This window comes from Mustelus asterias, unplaced genomic scaffold (genome assembly GCF_964213995.1).
Source record: "Mustelus asterias unplaced genomic scaffold, sMusAst1.hap1.1 HAP1_SCAFFOLD_263, whole genome shotgun sequence".
In the NCBI taxonomy this organism is placed as follows: domain Eukaryota; kingdom Metazoa; phylum Chordata; class Chondrichthyes; order Carcharhiniformes; family Triakidae; genus Mustelus; species Mustelus asterias.
Genome location: NW_027590229.1, coordinates 332,096 through 355,959, shown reverse-complemented (window position 1 = coordinate 355,959; position 23,864 = coordinate 332,096). Strand labels below are relative to the sequence as shown.

General features: G+C 45.0%; 2 protein-coding genes across 2 annotated transcripts in view; both read left to right on the top strand.

The window, feature by feature from the left end:
* The window catches only part of LOC144486005 (NACHT, LRR and PYD domains-containing protein 3-like), a 142,327-nt gene that overhangs the window by 36,550 nt on the left and 81,913 nt on the right, over positions 1 to 23,864 (top strand). The gene's annotated exons all lie outside the window — the stretch shown is intronic.
* LOC144485999 (uncharacterized) overlaps positions 13,534 to 23,864 on the top strand; it is a 64,271-nt gene continuing 53,940 nt past the window's right edge. The window contains exons 1-4 of the mRNA XM_078204109.1: positions 13,534 to 13,585; positions 20,147 to 20,313; positions 23,305 to 23,476; positions 23,580 to 23,645. Of these exons, the coding sequence (XP_078060235.1) occupies positions 13,534 to 13,585; positions 20,147 to 20,313; positions 23,305 to 23,476; positions 23,580 to 23,645 (457 nt within the window). The remainder of the gene's footprint in view (positions 13,586 to 20,146; positions 20,314 to 23,304; positions 23,477 to 23,579; positions 23,646 to 23,864) is intronic.

Genomic DNA, 23,864 nt, shown 5'->3' with positions numbered 1-23,864 from the left:
ATTCTGCAACGATTAGCTCCCAGTCCCGCCCCTCTCTCAACCACGTCTCTGTAATACCTGCACCATCATAGTTATTTGTACTAATCCAAGCTTCAAGTTGATCTGTCTGAGCTGTCATACTCTTAAAGTTAGCACAAAGAAATTTCAGACCGCCATCCCTGCCTTGCTGATTAACCTCTCTCTGACAGGCCTTCCCCTGAGGCTTATTGCTTTTAAACTCTAAGTCCTGGTCGGTCATTTCACTTGCTGATCTGTTGCTCTGATTGCCATCCTGCTGCCACAGTAGTTTTGAATTGAAAAACAATTCCCCTCAGGCCATGGAACATTCTCCCTCACTTGGCCTTTCCGTATCAAGCTGTAACTATTTTGCGCCACTGCTTGTGTCCATGCCATGTAAAGTTTCAAAGCAGGTTTGTTTCTCTCCCTCCTGCCTCGCCCATCACTCCCCTGCCTCCCTGTCCCTATACTCTGACTCCTACTACAGCCACAAAATAATACAGTGGGAATGTTGCGGTGAGTGGAGCAGAGCATCAGAGAATTTTCAGAATGGGGATGTTTATGTGTAGGCATCAGATATTCCTCATCATGTCACATCACAGGGAAGCAGTTTATTCTGTAACAAAAAATGTTGTACTTGATGTTGTATGAGGTCATTATTGAAACATTTAAAACAGGATTTTTTCCCAGTGTGGGAGTCATTTAATCGAAAAAAGAAGACGCTGATGAACGAGATCATATTCCAGCAAAGAAAAACAGAATAGAAAAGCCTGGCAGTAAGCAGCGTTGATACATCCATTGTTCTGGAATCGAGTTTCGTTTCTACAGGCGCCCGAACACATATTTGAGTGAAAGCGAACAAATTGCAACCTCCATTTTGCTTCAAGACACGGGAAACGAATCTTTCAAGCCTCCAACAATTTCATGCATTATATTACAGACTGGAAATAAGTGACTTTTTTATGTTCTGCCCTTCTGATAATCTAAACGCCTGTTAAATTCCTGGATATGGCTTGATCAAATGTAATTTTGAGAAAAACCTTTCGTTACGTTTTTTTTTTCTGGTTTTGCAATGAGCAAATTGTAAAGCTCGCGTTTCATGTCTAAGTTCACATGGACGCCTGTTTTGTGACTGTTCTGCAATTATACCACTGGAAGTGTTTAACATTCTTTCCGAGAAATACAACGTACTCCTGGTGTTAGTGAAGTTGGAAAAAAATGTTTTGTGCAACAGGCGTCCTTGTCGGTAATACAACCATAACATCTGGTCACTCACCGAAGGTACAGCTTTCCCCGATTCCTTCCATCAACACACCTTGATCACACTGTTATGAATAGATCTCATTTTGCTCCTGGGTTCCCCATGGCCTGTGGAAACCCTTACTTGTGGTATCCTCCCGACTGTGTTCCAACTTTCGTTACCGAATCTTTGCTTTCTTCCGCAGCATTGCAGATCTTCCGGTTTGTTCTCTAACATTTTAATGTATTTCAATATTTCGCAGCACATGCAATAACACCTGAATCAAACTGTTAACTATTTTCCAGGCTCAAAGCTTAATTTTCTTGTTTGGTTCCATTCCTTACAGTGAACATTGTCACGATGGTGGTCCTGAAATTCAGAAACTGTGGTCTCTCAAAATGTGTCACTTCTCACCTCGTGACCATGGCAGCAGCGGATCTACTGGTCATTAACCTCGATCTGATATTGAGACACATTCCAATTGTTTATTGGGAACACTTTCTTTTCCTGCAGTATATTCTCGTGTGTAATGTCCACGCCATTCTGCTTTATGCAGCTACTGACTGTTCTGTCTGGTTCACCGTTACTTTCACCTTTGATCGATTTGTGGCCATCTGTTCCCAAAAACTGAAAAGTAAATATTGCAGCGAGAAAACGGCGGCTGTCGTGCTGGGAACAGTGACTGTGATGAGCTGTTCAAAGAACATTTTCTGGCCCCTTATGCTGAAGGGTGCATATAGGTTGAGAACATCCCTTGGTTTTGCAAGTACCCGAATTATGTTTTGTTCTCTCCAGTCTGGGGGACTGTTGTTTTCTTGCACAACCGTTTGAACCCATGTGTCCCATTTATCGTCATTTTGGTACTCAATGTTTTCACCTTCAGGCACATTGTAGTAAGGAGCAGAGCCCGCAAGAGACTCCGAAAGAACAAGAGTCGCGGAAGCCCCAGAGACCTTGAGATGGAGAGCTGAAGGAAATCCATCATTTTATTGTTTGTTATATCGGCAAATTTCATCCTTTTATGGGCAATGTTAATGGTTTACTCTATATAGTGGCGGATGTATTACTTCGGATATCGGCACATATGGTTAGATGCATTTTCTCAGGAATTGGGATTGATGTTGCAACTCCTGAGTTCCTGCACGAACACTGCTATTTATGCTGTTACACAGACAATGTTCAGAGAGCAGCTAAAGAATGTGCTCAAGTATCCCTTAACTCCAATTCTTCAATTATTTCAACGATGAAAATAATTGACTCATTGGGAATGAGTCAATCATTTTTATTTGATCCGAAAGTTCCAGGATTGAGAACACACAATTGTGCTTCTCTTGTCTCCCGGTAGCTGACCTGAATGTTCACATTCCCTCTTCGTCACATGGATCAACCAAAACAGTACGTTTCTCTCGTCCAGTAAACCTGTACACGAGTCTGATGCTGCACACTTAATGGACAGAATCACAGTATCTTAGGTGGTGGCCTGTAGCCACCTCTGCGATAGCGTTTCAATAGTTCGTCTAAATGCCGAAATGTTGAGAGTTCCCCCGCCTCATCCACCCTTTCATGCAGTGAGTTTCCAGATTACCATCACCCTCTGGATGAAAACAGTTCTTCTCAAATCCCCCCTCAAGTTCCTTCTCCTTTTGTAAAATATTTCCTCTCTTTTTATTGAACCCTCTACGAGGAGAAACATTTCATCCTATCTACCCAAACTATATCCCTCCATCTGTGCTAATATGTTTCCTCAAGATCATATCAATAACTTCTTCAATCAACAATGCAACTCCACCATCTCTTCCTCTGACGTTCCTTCCTAAACGCCAACTACACCTCAATGCTTATTTCCCATTCTTGGTCACCTAGGAGCATTGAGTCTGCAATATGAAATATATCATCTATCCGCATAGCTAATTCTTCCATGATGTTTGGGATGCTCGGCGCGTTCAGGTACAACACCTTAAGGTAAGCATTTTAACTTTTCTTGTCCCGTTCCTACAATTTTTACTGTGCCCTTATCTGTCTCTGGCTCTTGATTTATCTGCCTCTCACTGTTATTATTCTTGCTGTATTTTAGACCATAAGACCATAAGACATAGGAGCGGAAGTAAGGCCATTTGGCCCATCGAGTCCACTCCACCATTCAATCATGGTTGATTTCAACTCCATTTACCCGCTCTCTCCCCATAGCCCTTAATTCCTCGGGAAATCAAGAATTTATCAATTTCTGTCTTGAAGACGGTCAACGTCTCGGCCTCCACAGCCCTCTGTGGCAATGAATTCCACAGACCTACCACTCTCTGGCTGAAGAAATTTCTCCTCATCTCTGTTCTAAAGTGACTCCCTTTTATTCTAAGGCTGTGCCCCCGCGTCCCAGTCTCCCCTGCTAATGGAAACAACTTCCCGACGTCCATCCTATCTATTTTCCACTTGTTCTTGCTGACCCAACCTCTGAATAGTCACATAGGTTCCCATCCCCCTGCCAAATTGATTTAAAGCCTGGCCAATGACTCTATCAAGTACCTTCCAAGGACAGCAGTCGCAGTCCTGCCCCGATGTAATTCATGCCTTTATCTAAAATGATCAGAGGGTAAAAATCAATTGAACATGAACATGTGTGTAATTTATAAGGAGCTCATTATGAGAAAGTATGGCATGGAGGGATTATGATTTCATCATAACTTCTTGTGGGTCAGAAAATAATGTCTGACATTCGGGGCACCCGAACTACGGAGTCATCTGAAGATGTCCTCACCTGGGCCCAGAAGTGCTCAGATGAGCATTCCAGGCTAATATCCCGGGATGTTCAATTTTGATGTATTCCCTCTCAAGTCTCTGGTGGATTTGCGCTCTGCTGGGATAGACATTGAGTAATTTCATTCCAAAACGTGTAGGCGGCAGACAAGAATAATAACAAAATATTGAAATTAACTACTTGCAATATTACTGTTCATAGCTAAGGCTTAACAAACAGAAATATCGCATGTAACGAAATAGGGACCATCTCCAGGGCACTCCAATCATTACTCTACTGTTAGTTGGTAAAATAATTTATGAAGGAAACTGCACATATTCAACACTGTATAACTGAGGTAATATGATAGAAACATGATACCGAGATAAATCGAGCCAAGATGCAAATACATTCCGTTTATGGAGATAGAATTGGAGCAAAATAGAATGAAAGATCTAATGGTTAAAAGCAAAGGTTTTTTAAAAAAAGTATTTCAACATATTTCCTCCCTTCTGATGTTTGAACCCAATAAAGGAACAATGCTCTTTGCACATTGCTCTTTCTGGACGTTTATAGCCAAATAATAAAGACATTATATAGTGAGTAATAAAATAAGGAAAACATCAAATCTAACAAGTGCATACTGTTTCTCTGTGGGGCTGAAAGTGCCGGGGGAGGTATCACTGTCAACAGGCACGCAAAATGACTGATTTTGTTTAATTTGATCAGTGAGTTATCAGAATAAGTTAATATAAATGAAAATATGAGTGATTCAGACCCAGCACTAAATTAGGGAAAAATGTGATGAGGAATTGTACTGAGCAAGCTGAAGTTCATGTTTATGACTCTGCTGTGTGGCAACCATTATCAAATTTTACCGTAGCGACATTGTGAAATATTTGACTTTCTGGTGCAGTCCTTATTCCTTGCCATTTGAAGCCCTCTGTGAAATTGGATAAGAAGTTTCTGAATCCTGTCACCAATTGAAACAGATTCACTGTAGTTAATGCTGAAAATGTCCGTTATTTTGAACATCGCTTAAATTTAGTGATTGAAAGCAAGTATGTTTCAAAACGAGAGTTTCGTTTTTCCTATCATCTGCCCGTCTGAACCCAATAAATGTACATTGTTCTTTGAACCTTGTTCTCTCTAGAGTTGCCTCATTAAATAATAGATAAGTGATACAGTGGATAATAACATCTAACAACTGCTGACTATTTATCTGTGGGTCTTAACGATTCTGTGGAAAATACTCTCTGTTATTCAGGCACACAGAACGAATGACTTCGTTTAAATTGATTCCGGATTTATTGAAATGATTCAATAAGATTATACTGTTTAATTCAGACCCAGCTGGCATTAAGAGAAAGGTGTGGTGAGGAGTTGCACTGATCAGGCTGAAGGTCGTATTTATGACTGTGTGTAACTGACCTTTACCCAGGGTGTGTTTGATAAACGGTTGAATCCAATATACTAATTTGTTCAGACTTGCTGGAACCAGGAGCGGGAACGGCTGCTCAAGGTAAGAGCCCAGAATATTGTGACCACCTTTACATTCTTTTAATGTAGGGAATCTGAACAATCTCGAGTTTTGGTGCAGTAGTTCCATAGATTCATCGGTTAGAAAGTTCAAGGAGGTCGGTATCTCTGTGTTAGCTCTCCGTAAGAACAATCCAGCCAGTCCCTCTGTCCCCTATTTGTCTATGTACCCCCTCATCCTTTCCTTCAATACTTCTTCGTTTCTGTTTAAACAAGGTGAAATGGGATATAAACGCTTCCCACTCCTTCTAGCAATGATAACAGTTTATCTGTAGTTAATATTAAACTGTTCAGTGTTTGTAACATCTCGCGAAACCTTCTGTCGACCCCTCTTTTACATGTGCTGACAGTAATCATGCAACTGAGTTACTTTATCCGTGGATGATTTTCCTATTTTTTTCTTTATTCTCTGTGAACCTCACAGCTTCACTCAATATTCCTACTTCAAGCCGAAACAAAGTTTCATAAATTTTCATCGTAACCTCCTAGGTCTGAGCATGTCAAGTCTGGCATGCAGTGTGGGGCCTCACATCCTAACTGTGAGGTATCCAAAGATGCCCCTACAACAGGCCAGAGGTCCTTTAGTCAGGGTTGCACGACATTGCCCGAGAAGTTCAATTCTGAGGGCTCCCAGCAACTCTCCTGCGATAATACTGCCACTCCCTCTGGTGGATCTGTTCTCTCATGTGACACAGATTGAGTGATTCCATTCCAAAAAAGGAAACCAGCAGACAAAGCCAATTACCAAATATTGAGGCTGATTAGGTGCTATATTTCTGATCACATCTCAGGCTGTAAACAACAAAAAAGCGCAGACAACCAACGGGAGACCATTCTAAGACATTCTCCTCATTAATCTACTGAAGCTGGGAGAATAATCTATGATGGAAAATGCACAAGTTCAGGGCAGTAGAATATGTTAGAAGCCTGGGTACCGAGATTAATGGATCAACAATATCAATAAATAGCATTTACACGGATAGAATTGCAGCAAAATGGAGTGAAAATCTAGCGATTGAAAGCAAATATATTTCAGCGGTCGAGCTCAGTGTTTCCTATCCCCTGGTGTCTGAACCCCATAAAGCAACCATGTTTGAACTTTGAACTTTGCTCTCTTTGAAAGTTTATAGTCCAATAATAAAGACGTTACACAGTAGGTAATAAAAAGAGAAAAAAAACATCACAGCCAATAAATGAAGACTGTGTGTCTAAAAGAGCAGGGGAAATGTAATCACTATCAACAGGGAACAAAATGAACACCCTTGTCAAAATTGATCAGTGAATAATCAGAATAATTCAATTAAAATGATACGCCATTTAATTCGGATCCAGCTCTAAATAAAATTACAATGTGTTACTGGTTTGTGCTGATCAGGCTGAAGGTCTTGTTTATGACTGTAATATGTAATTAATCTTTACCCAGGGTGTGTTCGATAATCTGCTGTAACCAGTACACTAATTTATCAGGACTCTCTGGAACCAGATTCAAGAACCGCAGCATAAGGTAAGAACCCAGAATATACTAACAACTATTACAGAGATTTAAGAAACATGAGCCTTTGTGGCATTTTACAGAGTGGTCCAGTAGATTTATTGAATGGTTAACAGCACTGAAGAACGTCAGCGAGCCTGTGCCGGACAGTGCAAGATCAATCCATCTGGCCCAAATATCCCGCCTTCCTTGTCACCCTGCTTCCTGCAAATCGATTTGTTTTCTTTGGAAGATATCGGCGAAATTGAGACAACGATTTTTAATTCTTCCAGCAATAGTTACAGTTTCTCTCTACTTCGTCTAAACCGCTCGGAACTTTAAACATCTTTTGAAAACATTTCTCAATGCTGTTCTCCATGTTGCTATACTTACCAATGTAACTGAAGATCGCCATTTCTGCTACCATTTTTATCAACATTTTCTTCGCCTCTCTGAACCGGTTATGTTCTTTCTTTAGTACGTGTCCAATGTTCAACTCTTTCTTCCGGCTTACGGCTGAACCAGTGTTTTAGGTTATCTTCATTCAATTCCGGCTCATACTTTTCGGGCTCTGAGATATCCGAATTGGGCAGAACCCAAAACAAAACAGATGCTGGGGACACCGCGGCCACGGCGCAGAGTTCCCCCGGTAAAACCTGTGTGACAATTGCCCGAGAAGTTCAATCTTTTATTGAGCCATCGCCCTGTGATGGAACCACCAGACTTTGTGATGTAAATTACGAACTTCCGATTAATGTTCAGACTGCCTTAAGTAGTCATCACTTAGACAAATTTAGAAGAATTTAATCCACTTCACACTTAGATGTAACTATATTACTGAGGCATTTATCGATAACATGATGATCGATAGATCGATAGACCCACAGACCACCCATCAATATCGAATAACCCAAGAGGAACAACGGACTGCCTCCTTGAAACCCCCACCCTCCTATCTGACTACTCATTGGCAATACATGGCATCCTGTCTTACCACCATGACGCTCTATGTTATTCCACTTCTAACATCCGAGCATTTTGACTGTCCCTTCGATCCCCTCTGGCCAAACTCCCCTCGATCCCCTCTGGCCAAACTCCCCTCGATCCCCTCTGGCCAAACTCCCCTCGATCCCCTCTGGCCAAACTCCCCTCGATCCCCTCTGGCCAAACTCCCCTCGATCCCCTCTGGCCAAACTCCCCTCGATCCCCTCTGGCCAAGCTCCCCTCGATCCCCTCTGGCCAAACTCCCCTCGATCCCCTCTGGCCAAACTCCCCTCGATCTCCTCTGGCCAAACTCCCCTCGATCCCCTCTGGCCAAACTCCCCTCGATCCCCTCTGGCCAAACTCCCCTCGATCCCCTCTGGCCAAACTCCCCTCGATCCCCTCTGGCCAAACCCACATAACATCAGTTGCCCTCCCCCTGTCCCGACTTCAACACCACCAACATTCCACGGGATCCCACGGAAAACCACCTGATCTACAGAGCACCTCTGACTGTCTTCCGTGTGGCCCCACCAGACCACGCCTGCCTACCCAGACGCTACCACGTGAGCTATTATGAGCCCCTCGAGTAAACCCCACCTCCCTTCCTCAGGACTACACATTTAATTACCCCCTAGTCAACTCGTCGCTGACTAAATGCCAGTGAGCACCATTCACTACTGACCAGTATACCCACTGATCATCCAGACCATCTGAACATCCCATTGCAGCCCGCCTCCCCACTGACCACCCTCCAAACACTTGACTGTCCTACTGACTGACCCGGCTGACAATCTGACCGATCTCCACCAACTAACGAAGCCATTTAAAATATGACAACCCAGAGCAACTTTTTTCACCATCGGACAACACCACACTGAACACCTCCTATCCAAGCCTTCCACTGACCATCCCCCTGACCTCCCATCCCCCTGGCAACTTCCTTGACCACCCAAAGGCCTTACATTCCCCATGGGTCCCACGCTACACTCCAATCCCATTCGCACTACGTGACCTCTCAACTAGCCTATCGGAGATCCATGGGACAGAACGATTTCCCTCAGCCACAAGATTAGCTCCTCCATCCAGAATAGGGCAACATAACTGCCCCCCTCCGCCCACCAGCTGATGAATACAACACCTCCTCGCTTGCAGCTCAGTGCACCCACCTACAACCACCCAACATACCACAGAAATCCAGCCCATCTTCCTGAGCCGGGCCAACATCTCACTGACTATTCTGATAATGATTTTCCAATCATCACTAGAGATAGAGGAGCTAACTGAGGGCTGCAGGAGCGCAAACTTAGAATCATAGAAACCTACAGCGCAGAAAGAGGCCATTCGGCCCATCGAGTCTGCACCGACCACAATCTCACCCAGTCCCTAACAGCATATTCCTACATATTTACCCGCTAATCCCTCTAACCTACGCATCTCAGGACATTAAGGGGCAATTTAGCATGGCCAATCAACCAAACCCGCACATCTTTGGAATGTGGGAGGAAACCGGAACACCCGGAGGAAACCCACGCAGACACGAGGAGAATTTCCAAGCTCCACACAGACAGTGACCCGAGCCGGGAATCGAACCCAGGTCGCTGGGGCTGTGAAGCAGCAGTGCTAACCACTGTGCTACCGTGCCGCCCCATTCCTTTTCAATTGTTTTAAAAAGGTGTCGAGGGAAATGCCAAACAATTATAGGCCAGTTCGCCTTAAATTGCTGATGGGCAAATTATTGGAAATAATCCTGAGTGAGCGGATTAATTGTCATGTCGAAAGGCATGGACTTGTCAGGGATGGTCAACGTGCAGTTGTCAAAGGAAGATCTTGCCTCACGAATTTCATTGAATTCTTTGAGGACATGACAGCATTTTGGTTGGAGGAAAATGGATGGAGTCAGTGAGATCAGACAGTGTGTAACCCGGGGAGGATGGAGTCAGTGAGATCAGACAGTGTGTAACCCGGGGAGGATGGAGTCAGTGAGACCAGACAGTGTGTAACCCGGGGAGGATGGAGTCAGTGAGATCAGACAGTGTGTAACCCGGGGAGGATGGAGTCAGTGAGATCAGACAGTGTGTAACCCGGGGAGGATGGAGTCAGTGAGATCAGGCAGTGTGTAACCCGGGGAGGATGGAGTCAGTGAGATCAGACAGTGTGTAACCCGGGGAGGATGGAGTCAGTGAGATCAGACAGTGTGTAACCCGGGGAGGATGGAGTCAGTGAGATCAGACAGTGTGTAACCCGGGGAGGATGGAGTCAGTGAGATCAGACAGTGTGTAACCCGGGGAGGATGGAGTCAGTGAGATCAGACAGTGTGTAACCCGGGGAGGATGGAGTCAGTGAGATCAGACAGTGTGTAACCCGGGGAGGATGGAGTCAGTGAGATCAGACAGTGTGTAACCCGGGGAGGATGGAGTCAGTGAGATCAGACAGTGTGTAACCCGGGGAGGATGGAGTCAGTGAAATCGGATTGCACATGATAAAGGGAGGAGGGATTACGATCCAGTTAATAAATTAGTACCAGTTCTCAGCTGTGTCACGGAGCAGACTGTTATCAAGGAATTCAAATTACATTTTTGCTCGTGACTCCGGTTTGATGCTGCAGTGAAATGGGCCTGTGATGAGTTACCGTTAGTCAGTGGAGCAGTGACAAGACTGCTCTTATTTCCATTGTGTTCTCCAGACTGGTGAGATTAAAGGTCGGAATCATTCCCTGCTTCAGCTCAAGATCAAGTGCCTTCTATTGGAGGGTGTGACTGAGGGATTAAGGAGAATCCCAATGCATTTTATTCATACATTAGGAACAAAAGGATTGTCAGGGAAAAAATCGGACCTCCTCAGGGAAAAAAGTGGGGAATTATGCTTAGAGCCCAAAGAAGTAGGGGAGATCCTAAATGAATACTTTGTCGGTATTCACAAAGGAGAGGGATGTGTTGACTGGGAGTGTCTCGGAGGGGAGTGTTGACCAGTTAGAGAAAATCTCCATTACAAGGGAGGAAATGTTAGGTTTTTTAGGGAATATAAAGACTGACAAATCCACAGGGCCTGATGGAATCTATCCAAGGCTGCTCAGGGAGATGAGAGATGAAATCACTGGGCCTCTGACGCAAATCTTTGTCTCGTAACTGGACACAGGTGAGGTCCCAGAGGATTGAAGGATAGCTAATGTGGTCCCGTTATTTAAGAAGGGTAGGAAGGATAACCCAGGAAATTATAGGCCAGTGAGCTTGACGTCCGTGGTAGGGAAGTTGTTGGAGAGGATTCTGAGAGATAGGATGTATGCGCTTTTAGAAAGTAGTAAATTCATTAACGATAGTAAGCATGGTTTTGTGAGAAGGAGGTCATGCCTCACTAACCTGGTGGAGTTTTTTGAAGAAGTAACTAGAATGTTTGACGAGGGAAGGGCCGTGGATGTCATCTATATGGACTTTAGTAAAGCGTTTGACAAAGTCCCTCATGGTAGGTTGGTGCAAAAGATCTCATGGGATAAAGGGGCAGGTGGCTAGATGGGTGGAGAACTGGCTTGGTCACAGAAGACAGAGGGTGGTAGTGGAAGGGTCTTTTTCCGGCTGGATGCCTGTGACTAGTGGTGTTCCAGAGGGCTCTGTATTGGGACCTCTGCTGTTTGTGATTTATTTAAACGATCTGGAAGAAAGTGTAACTGGGGTGATCAGTAAGTTTGCGGACAACACGAAAATGGCTGGACTTGCAGATAGTGAGGACCATTGTCAGAGGCTACAGAAGGATATAGATAGGCTGGAAATTTGGGCAAAGAAATGGCAGATGGAGTTCAATCCAGATAAATGCGAAGTGATGCATTTTGGTAGAACTAACGTAGGGGGGAGCTATACGATAAATAGCAGAACCATAAAGGGTGTAGATACGCAGAGGGACCTGGGTGTGCAAGTCCACAGATCCTTGAAGGTGACGTCACAGGTGGAGAAGGTAGTGAATAAGGCATATGGCATGCTTGTCTCTTTCGGACGAGGCATAGAGTATAAACGTTGGGGTCTGATGTTGCAGTTGTATAGAACGTTGGTTCGGCCACATTTGGAATACTGCGCCCAGTTCTGGTCGCCACACTACCAGAAGGATGTGGAGGCTTTAGAGAGCGTGCAGAGGAGGTTTACCAGGATGTTGCCTGGTATGGAAGGGCTTAGTTATGAGGAGAGATTGGGTAAACTGGGGTTGTTCTCACAGGAAAGACGGAGGATGAGGGGTGAACTAATAGAGGTGTATAAAATTATGAAAGGCATAGATAGGGTGAACGGTGGGAAGCTTTGGGTGGTGACGTTCACGAGGGGTCATAGGTTCAAGGTGAAGGGGGGATGTGGGGGGGAGGTTTAGCATGGATATCAGAAGGACATATTTTACACAGAGGGTGGTGGGGGCCTGGAATGCGCTGCCAGTCAAGGTGGTGGAGGGGGACACACTGGGAACGTTTAAGACTTATCTAGACAGCCACATGAATGGAGTGGGAATGGAGGGATACAAAAGAATGGTCCAGTTTGGACCAGGGAGCGGCACGGGCTTGGAGGGCCGAAGGGCCTGTTCCTGTGCTGTATTGTTCTTTGTTCTTTGTTTGTTGTTCTGACTGCTCTGTCGGATATGGAACTTGAAATAGATAATTGTGCAACAGATTATTTTGCTAATCTGATCATTAGAATCTATCCAACACACAGAGGAATTTGCACCTGAAGGCGTGCAGTTTCTGTAACAATCAACAAGCTCTTCTGCAGATGATGTTTTGGATTGATTTCGTTGAGGGGGAATTGAGCCCTGACTGTTAGTTCACCAGAGAAAGAGGTCCTTAGGAAACTGAAACCAGTTATTAATAATTGCAAGTAAAAATATGCTTGGTTCCAGGAAAGATGCTGCATTTTGGGAGGTAAATATTTCTATTAGCTAGGTAGAAAGAGGGATGTGAGTGACCACCTGGAGGGACATCAGCGTCACAGGTGAGGGAGTTCCTGAGTACTGGAATTGTCCTATAGATAGCTGGTATTGGGAACTGCCTATATTGAGCTCAAACAACTCAGCATCTTGTCTGGAACTGAGCATAATTTAAATTATAACTATTAATAACTGGTTATTGAGGACTGACAGGGAATGTCAGCGGTCTCTACCTGTGATGCTACTGAAAGAAAGCCAAACCCAATGGAAAACTAATATTTGCAGATTGCCTGGGCTTGCCTGAATGCATTTCAAATCAGAATACTGGATATCTGGAATAAAAACTGAAAATGCTGGGAAATCTCAGCAGCTGTGGCATCACGGCGGAGATAGAAACAGAGATAACATTGGGGTTCGAACCAAGAGTCATGTTGGACTCAACATGTTTACATTGTTTTCTTTCCGTCAGGTGCTGCCAGACCTGCTGGGATTTTCCAGCACCTTCTCTTTATATTTCGAGAATTGAACAGAATTAGCAGTGACTCCGTGTCGCAAATAAATTTCCTGAAATATCACATGTAAAATGTATGGCTGTTATGAAGAATTTCTTGATGGAATTTTACGTGGGAAATTGCATTTATTACAGAGTATCAGAATCTGGGATCGTCTAGCAACACCATGGCTGAAGGATCAAGTCCAACATCTTCAACAAGAATGAAGATGGATGCGGGTAGGTTCAGAAAATAATTAAAATTATAATTTCTGACAGGACAAAGGTCCAGATTTTGAGAAATAATCTACAGCTCAAGTAGGAAGTGAAAGGGTAACAGGGGCTGAGTAGGAAGAGGAATTGAGTGACCATGCAGAGGTTCATCCTCGTCATAGGTTGAGGGAGCTCATCAGTACTGGAACTCTTCAATAGATAGCTGGCATTGGGGACTATAAGGTGAATCGAGACAGTACTGAAACTGGAAAATCCCACCCGAAGTCAACGGACCTTTCCATGGTCCGCCCCCCGCCTGCCCTGATTCCCTGGGGTGCGGGATGTTAAAATTCACCCCAACAAATTGCAGCAGGGTTTGAACAATAATGAGTTCAGTCCCCAGCTGATACCACCTGACAAGTGAATTCCCCTCACCGAAAGTGGCTAAATTGGTCCTATCTTTTATTATTTATTTAGTAATCAGTTGTTTACTTTGGATGGCAACTCGTGAACAGAGTCACTGACTCCATCCTCCCTGGGTTACACACTGTCTGATCTCACTGACTCCATCCTCCCCGGGTTACACACTGTCTGATCTCACTGACTCCATCCTCCCCGGGTTACACACTGTCTGATCTCACTGACTCCATCCTCCCCGGGTTACACACTGTCTGATCTCACTGACTCCATCCTCCCCGGGTTACACACTGTCTGAACTCACTGACTCCATCCTCCCCAGGTTACACACTGTCTGATCTCACTGACTCCATCCTCCCCGGGTTACACACTGTCTGACCTCACTGACTACATCCTCCCCGGGTTACACACTGTCTGATCTCACTGACTCCATCCTCCCCGGGTTACACACTGTCTGATCTCACTGACTCCATCCTCCCCGGGTTACACACTGTCTGATCACACTGACTCCATCCTCCCCGGGTTACACACTGTCTGATCTCACAGACTCCATCCTCCCCGGGTTACACACTGTCTGATCTCACAGACTCCATCCTCCCCGGGTTACACACTGTCTGATCTCACTGACTCCATCCTCCCCGGGTTACACACTGTCTGATCTCACTGAACTCCATCCTCCCCGGGTTACACACTGTCTGATCTCACTGACTCCATCCCCCCCGGGTTACACACTGTCTGATCTCACTGACTCCATCCTCCCCGGGTTACACACTGTCTGATCTCACTGACTCCATCCTCCCCAGGTTACACACTGTCTCATCTCACTGACTCCATCCTCCCCGGGTTACACACTGTCTGATCTCACTGACTCCATCCTCCCCAGGTTACACACTGTCTCATCTCACTGACTCCATCCTCCCCGGGTTACACACTGTCTGATCTCACTGACTCCATCCTCCCCGGGTTACACACTGTCTGATCTCACCGACTCCATCCTCCCCGGGTTACACACTGTCTGATCTCACTGATTCCATCCTCCCCGGGTTACACACTGTCTGATCTCACTGACTCCATCCTCCCCGGGTTACACACTGTCTGATCTCACTGACTCCATCCTCCCCGGGTTACACACTGTCTGATCTCACTGACTCCATCCCCCTCGTGTTACACACCGTCTGATCTCACTGACTCCATCCTCCCCGGGTTACACAATGTCTGATCTCACTGACTACATCCTCCCCGGGTTACACACCGTCTGATCTCACTGACTCCATCCTCCCCGGGTTACACACTGTCTGATCTCACCGACTCCATCCTCCCCGGGTTACACACTGTCTGATCTCACTGACTCCATCCTCCCCGGTTACACACTGTCTGATCTCACTGACTCCATCCCCCTCATGTTACACACTGTCTGATCTCACTGACTCCATCCTCCCCGGGTTACACACTGTCTGATCTCACTGACTACATCCTCCCCGGGTTACACACTGTCTGATCTCACTGACTCCATCCTCCCCGGGTTACACACTGTCTGATCTCACTGACTCCATCCTCCCCGGGTTACACACTGTCTGATCTCACTGACTCCATCCTCCCCGGGTTACACACTGTCTGATCTCACTGACTCCATCCTCCCCGGGTTACACACTGTCTGATCTCACTGACTCCATCACCCTCATGTTACACACTGTCTGATCTCACTGACTCCATCCTCCCCGTGTTACACACTGTCTGATCTCACTGACTCCATCCTCCCCGGGTTACACACTGTCTGATCTCACTGACTCCATCCTCCCCGGGTTACACACTGCCTGATCTCACTGACTCCATCCTCCCCGGGTTACACACTGTCTGATCTCACTGACTCCATCCTCCCCGGGTTACACACTGTCTGATCTCACTGACTCCATCCTCCCCGGGTTACACACTGTCTGATCTCACTGACTCCATCCTCCCCGGGTTACACACTGTCTGATCTCACTGGCTCCATCCTCCCCGGGTTACACACTGTCTGATCTCACTGACTCCATCCTCCCCGGGTTACACACTGTCTGATCTCACTGACTCCATCCTCCCCGGGTTACACACTGTCTGGTCTCACTGACTCCATCCTCCCCAGGTTACACACTGATTTCACTAATCGAAGTTTCAGCAAAAGAATAAAATGTTTTTGAAACAAGGAAAGATAAACTATAATAAGCTGCTGCATCCAACTATACCTTTCCAGGTGTTTAAAAAAGTTTGTAAGGTAACATGTTATAAAATCCATTTTATGCTCTAATGTTCTTGATGAGTAAACTGTACGTAGCTAAGTGACATATGCCTCCCAAGAAACCTCCATGGATTTTCTTTCAGCAATCCTTCATTCTCAATGCTGATCACACTGAGCCAACTTTTCTTTTCATTGGTGAGACATGGGCGTTGCTGGCTGGCCAGCATTTATTGTTCAATCCTAGTCGCCCTTACTGACTGAGTTGCTAAGCCATTTCAGAGAGTAATTGAGAGTCAACCACATCGCTGTGGCTCTGGATCACATGTAGGCCAGACCAGGTAAGGATGGTAGAATTCCTTCCCTGAAGGACATTCATGAACCAGATGGGTTTTTTTCACAATCAACAATGTTTTCATGGTCATTTGTAGATTCTTATTTCCAGATTTTGTCTGACTGAATTCAAATTTCACCAGCCTCCGTGGTGGGATTCGAACGCGGGTCCCTGGAACATCAGCTGAGTTTCTGGATTAATAGTCCAGCAATAATAAAAACAGGCCATCACCTCACTGGGACTCTGCTTTCCATATGAGTGATTCTTTCTTTGCTGTTGAAGAGTATGCTTTAGAATCTTCTCCAATTGTTGCTTCTATTGAATGTCTTCACCAAGGATACACAGCCAGGATTTCAGCCTTTCTTTTTTGTGTCCATCTGCCCGGGACCACCATAAAGATTCAAGATTCACTTGCCACAGACTCTCTCTGGCGTTTAGCCATACCAACAGAACACAATTGCTTCATAGCCCCTCAATATGGAGTAACCAAGTTCTGATTACATCCGAGGCCTGGCTTCTTGAACATGAATTAAAAATCTGCTTCTTGCAGTTGTCTCTACCTCTTGGGACTTTCACTGCTCCTTTCTTGAACAACACTGAACATGGCCTTGTTCAGATTCCCACTGTTCGGAGGCACAGTAGTTAGCACTGCCGCATGACAGGGTCAGGGACCCAGGAATCGATTCCAGCCTTGGGCGTCTGTGTGGAGTCTGCCCAATCTCCGCCGTCTGCGTGGGTTTAACATAGAAAGCCACAGCACAAACAGGCCCTTCGGCCCACAAGTTGCGCCGATCACATCCCCACCTCTAGGCCTATCTATAGCCCTCAATCCCATTAAATCCCATGTACTCATCCAGAAGTCTCTTAAAAGACGCCAACGAGTTTGCCTCCACCACCACCGACGTCAGCCGATTCCACTCACCCACCACCCTCTGAGTGAAAAACCTACCCCTGACATCTCCTCTGTACCTACCCCCCAGCACCTTAAACCTGTGTCCTCTCGTAGCAACCATTTCAGCCCTTGGAAATAGCCTCTGAGAGTCTACCCTATCCAGACCTCTCAACATCTTGTAAACCTCTATCAGGTCACCTCTCATCCTTCGTCTCTCCAGGGAGAAGAGACCAAGCTCCCTCAACCTATCCTCATAAGGCATGCCCCCCAATCCAGGCAACATCCTTGTAAATCTCCTCTGCACCCTTTCAATGGCTTCAACATCTTTCCTGTAATGAGGTGACCAGAACTGCGCGCAGTACTCCAAGTGGGGTCTAACCAGGGTCCTATAAAGCTGCAGCATTATCTCCCGACTCCTAAACTCAATCCCTCGATTAATGAAGGCTAGTACGCCGTACGCCTTCTTGACCGCATCCTCCACCTGCGAGGCCGATTTAAGAGTCCTATGGACCCGGACCCGGGTGCTCCGGTTTCCTCCCACACTCCAAGGATGTGCAGGTTACGTGCACTGGCCATGCTCAATTTTCCCCTGTGGATATGCAGGGGTGTGGGCGTAGGTGGAATGCTCTGGCGAATGGTGGGGGGAGGGGGGGGGTGGTGGAGGTGGGGAACTTAATGGACTGAATGGTTCTCCTGCACTGTCGGAATTCTATGATTCTTTCTTCCTTTGAGAATACAGTCTTCCTGGAACTTTATTTTGTTCTATTCCCTGGTTTCTAAAGAACATTTGTTCTTCTTCATCTTGGGACCAGCCACCCTGCAATCCCTACTCATGTTTTCCCTGTCCTAACAGTTTGCTTGAAAGCTGCTGTCCCGTGAAAAATAAATATTAATGTCAAATCTATGCCCGATATTCGGCAGCACGATCAAACTCAGACCTCTCTCTATCCCCAGTCACATTTTGTTCATTTTATTTCAGCTCGAACAGTTCATCCCGCCCTCGACCCAGGTTATAGCCAAAACATAAAGGCTGTCTGGCCAATCAGCTTGCCCAGTAAATGTAAAGGCCGATGAGCCATGGAAAACTGCATTTAATTGGCCCCTTAATGGGCTAAATTGACAGCTTGGTTTGTGGTGAGAGTCAGGGGTGTGCCTGCCACTGGAATATTGCATGAGAAAGCAATGATTTTGAAACGTGAACCGGATGTCTTCTCCCATGATTTCAAAATGCGACTGAGACAGGCACGTACCCACCCTATCAATGTAAAATTCTGGCCAATGTTCTTGGGACATGAAGGTGAGGGAAGTGAGAATGGAGGGGACGGCCGCCATGGTCTGAATCTACCAACAACAACTCATTTACCGATAAGGTGGATAGAACAGTGTGAAGGGTATCAGCTGATGTGACTGGACAATGAGAAATATCCAGGTTTGAGACGATAAGCAGCATTAACCATCCAATTGGAATAGAAACTAATGAGTACTAATTTACCACATGACTGTGGCCCTGTAGCACAAAAGAAACGATGATATATATCACTATTTGGAAGCTCTGCCACTTAATTGGAGATGATGGTGTCCCCATATTTTCCCCACTTGTCCTGGATAGTCGGATCTGTTAACTCGGGGGCGGCTAGTTTTCAAATGGATTGGATTAAAATAGCCCTCTTGATCATTTCGGGAAAGCAAGAAATTTCAGGAACACTGAAATTAAACAACAATAGAAACCATTGAATCCCCAGAGTGCAGAAGGAGGCCATTCATCCCATCGAGTCTGCACCGACTCTCAAAGAGCATCTTTCCCAGGCCCACACCACCACCCTGTGCTCATAACCTTGCACGTTTACCATGGCTAATCCACCTAACCTACACATATTTGGACACCATGGGGTAATTTATCATGTCCAATCCATCTAACCTGCACATCTTTCGGACTGGGAGAGGAAACCGGAACACCCGGAGGAAACCCACACAGACACAGGGAGAACATGCAAACGCCACACAGTTTCTCAAGGCCTGAATTAAACCTGGGTCCCTGGCGCTGTGAGGCAGCAGTACAAAGACAAAGAATTCCCAGTGTTACATCAAAATAGAAATCTATCTGAAGCCAATAAACTGAAGCTAGGTTGTGTGGCAAATTGTACATTTTTAATGAATTGATTATACAGATTAATGGAAAGTAGCACATGTGTTGTATCTGCCTTTCCACACATTGTTTCTGGTTCTGCCATTCTCCTCTCTTCCCCTCTATGGAAGTGACCCAGCAGCGAGGACCTGCATGGAGAGTGGCAGAGAGAGATGTGAGGAAAAGTTTGAATGAAGTGGGGAAATGGTAAGGATGGTGGGGGAAGTGCAAAGGCGAGTGGGGGAAGCGGCTGTCAGGAAACCATTTGGAAATTCCAATGAAACTGTTAGTTTTCCATGTGTATTCCAATTACCAGTTCTTAATGCAGCATTGAGCTGGGACCGCGCCTGCATTGGGATTCTCCAGATTAACTTGGAATTAAAGTGTTTGATACAGGATCTCCTAGGGATGTCACTCACTGTGATGTCACAGACTCTGATAGGACATCTGAGCATGTGCAGGACGTGTTCCCCCAGGTGCTGTAGCAATGCAAATAAACACAGCTTTAATAAGCTGGTTCACAGGAGGATTCGGTTGTTCAGAATGAGAGGAATGTGACCGTCTGGGTAGAAAATTGATAATGTGTTGGTATTTCTTTGCTTTCACAGATCCAGACTCTACACTCACTGAGTTCTTCACAAATTGCGACGATTACCTGTTGTTCCGATTAACCAAATTTTACCGGGATAGACTGGAACAGGCGATTGAAGAAGGGGTGGAAGGTTTGGCTCTCATGTTAATCGGCGAGGACCATTTCAGTGGACAAGAATATCAGGTAAGATGTAGATTGAATTCCATCTCTTCACACATCACAGAACCTACAGAATAGAAACAAAGAAATAATGTGGAAAAAATACCTCAGTCTGTCTACTGCATCTTCTTGCATGTTGTCGCTTGCATGATGTACTGAAAATTGAATTGTTGACGAATCATACCAATCGGTAGGTCTACAGCAGTCCCATGTTTGGAATGAGACAAACCCCAGTGTTTTAGAACCTTTGGAGCCATAAAAAGGCCAGAATTATTTTGTAAGTGACATGATCTCACTGACAGGAACCTTGCATCAGCAGGTGGTGGGGATCCAGGAAGCTGCTGTCCTTATTAAAGGTGGCAGCTTCTACCCAAACCTGTCAGCCCAGTCAGACAGCCGGTACCTCAGCAGCAACGCCATAAGCAGCATCTGGAGGGTGAGTGCAGATCAATGGCCATGAGCCCTGAAATTCAGACAAGTTAGGTCTGGGGGCCAGAGAGAGACCAGACCCCAGAAAGACCGGGTTTCTTTGAGGGCAGGCAGCACCGATGCCTTGGCGTATCTATTGCCCCAAAGGATAGGCCCATCTGTGCACCAAATAGTGTCCAAAAAAGAGGCCTTCTCCGAGAATAGATTTTGAGGCCACCATCTGGAATGCCATCAAATGCCTTCGTCTGCCATTTTGCCACCTTCCCGCCTGGCAGCCCATCTCCAAATAGCCTGTAAAATCCCAGCCATAGAAACTTCCTTCCTCCAAACATCCTGAAAATTCGCTGGTCAAATCTCTGATATGTTATTATCTGAAATAAATCTAGATAACTTACTTTGGCATGATCAAAACTGACTATCATTCAGTCTCACGAAGGATCTTCTTGCACAATTGGCCACTTGCTTATGAGATGTTGGAATTAAATTTCCAAAAGCGTACAATGTCTCGCTGCTCGGGGTCAAAACATGAGCCAACCCTGATTGGGTAGACCATATGGCCCTGGGCATCATTTTATTATCAGCAGTCAATTAAGAAGTCACTGCTGGGACTTGTATCCAACTGAGATTCGCTTCCCAGAGCTAATAGCTTAATCAATGGATCGTTTGCACGACAGGCTCAGTAATGTCAGTGTTGGAATTGATCTCTGCTGTGACTGCAGGAAAAAGGAGATGGCACCTTCATGCTGAGCTTCCCTTCAAGGCAAGATTGCTTTTTGTTCAGCCATGCCAGGGCATGACAGGCAGGTCCCAGCAATTAGTGGGTTCACCTTCCATCGCTGATCATAGCTGGAAGAGGTAGTCATTGCTGCCAGGGTCCATCCATGAATCAAGGAGCATTTATAAAGGATGCCCTCTCCGAGCAACCAAAGTTTAGCTGAAAGTTGCCGCACACAGGCATTGTCCAACTATCGTAAAGTTCCAGTGGGGCAGGAAGGAAGCTTCACATGGGTATTTCATTGGTGTAATAGATCGCCCATCTGGGGGCCCCACCACAGAGATTCCGACCTCTTCTAAGGTCCCATAATCCTGTCACATGGTTCTCAAATTGTGAAAATGAGAGAAATAATGAGTACAGAAATAAACAACCATTCCAAGGTGGATCCTGCGTTTACTTTCCTCTCCAGCAATCACTTATTCTAACCTGAACCTGATGCTTACTATCTGTTAGTTAATATCCCATCCAGTTGGACCAGTCCTGCTTCTTGCTCTCTTTTGCTATTAATTTATTATCCAATATATCAACAAAATAAAATTAACTTCTTCATCACAATAACATATTTTAACCACTTTACACTAAAAAAAATCCAGTCTGACCCATAAGACTGTAAATGTGTGACCTCTGACTGTAACGAGTCCTAAATTCTCAGATCTCTGTTATAACATCAAACCATTCACCTCCAGTAACATTTGGATATATTCTCAGGACAGTTTTCTAATTGTTTTTATTTTCCTATAATGGAGGGTCCGAAATAATCCGTAACTGAGTGAAACTCTGACCATGTGCTCTGGGTTTGGATGGCACTCCTCCCCAGGGAAACATCAGCATCTTGAGCACATCTACTCTGTAGCCTTTTTCTTTAAACTGCTGAAGAACACCCTAAAGCCAGAGGACATTGTGTGATAAAGTTACTGGAATGTTATGGATCACATCTATAAGGACTGTTGTCACCAAAAGGGGATTTTGCTCTGAGTTTATTCAAGCAAAGATCTTAGGGGATGTTTAACAGTTCTATTAAGTGTATTCTTTCCCTTATTTGAATCATTTGTTAACCTTAATGCAATACCTTCACAATTGGCCTGAGCTACTTTTTCAGAAAACTTTTGCAGAATAGAAAAATTAAAAAAAAACATTTTGACAGCTGTTTCAAGCTTCCCTTTGCGGTTCGTGCACCCTTCCATGTGCACTACCTCATTCAGACCACTACTCGAGGCTGAGACTTCCGATGTCTTACTGTCCCTTCTGCCTCTCGACTTTCCTCACCTCCTGAAGACATTTCTGTGCACCCTGCTTTGTATTGGGTTCATGGTCCGATTTCTCCTCTTTTTGTGTGTTGTAAACTCTGAATGTAAACTGGTGATGAATGTTAAAACTTTGTGAACATGGTTAGTGACATTTCACACTCACTGTAAACATGCAAAATAATGGTTTCAGATATTTCCGTTAATGATGTGAAAATGATTGAATTGTTATCGTTGGTTGATTTTCGTGATTGATAAATCAACAATGTTTTGATTCATCTGTGGTCATTCCTGAGACAGCTACAGCACGGGATTACTTGTGTGCCAAACTGAGAGCGGTATTCCAGCCATTAAATTTAGTTTATTCACATTCATTTGAAGGAATGATGGAATCAAGAAGTGTGGAGAATATTCATCAATTGTCAGAATGACATTTCACCTGAAAAAGTCGCTGCTTCCTGTCCTCAAAACAACTGGGAAATCCCATCCCTGAGCAAGTCCTTTCCTTCCCTTTCCCAGTGTTTACCTTTCACACCTCATCAATATATTCATTATTATTCTTCACAGAAAGTCAGTGAGCTCGTGCAGAAGGGAAACAGGGCGGGAAGTTCCAAACTTCTCCTCAATCTGGTTATGGAGAAAGGATCTCGGGCTCGAAGGATGATGTGGGAATCCTTTGTGAAAATGCACCACAGATTACGGAAATTGGGCACAATACTGAGAGAAATACGGGAACTTGGTATGGTAAAATCACACTGAATTCAGTTTCAGACCCAAACACTGCAAACTTTACTATAATATTACACAGACCTGATTTCATGGAAGTTAATTCTTTTCAACAGGTTCTGATCCAATTAATTATATGAAAGTTGGACAAGAACTATCAGAAATACCCAGCCACCTGAAAGGTAAGGGAGGATTTCAGACAATTCATTTGACTTGTGAGAATCTGGGTATTTGAAAATACATCTTTGCCTCGAGGTTATCAGAATTAGAGATACAGAAATTCATAGGGTCGAGAAGCAGGACTAAAACTTGTTTGGAAATCATCAATTCTTGTGAATTCAGCATCGATGTAAGATTCAATCCATGTGACTTCTGACATTTCGTGTAATTATAGGGATATT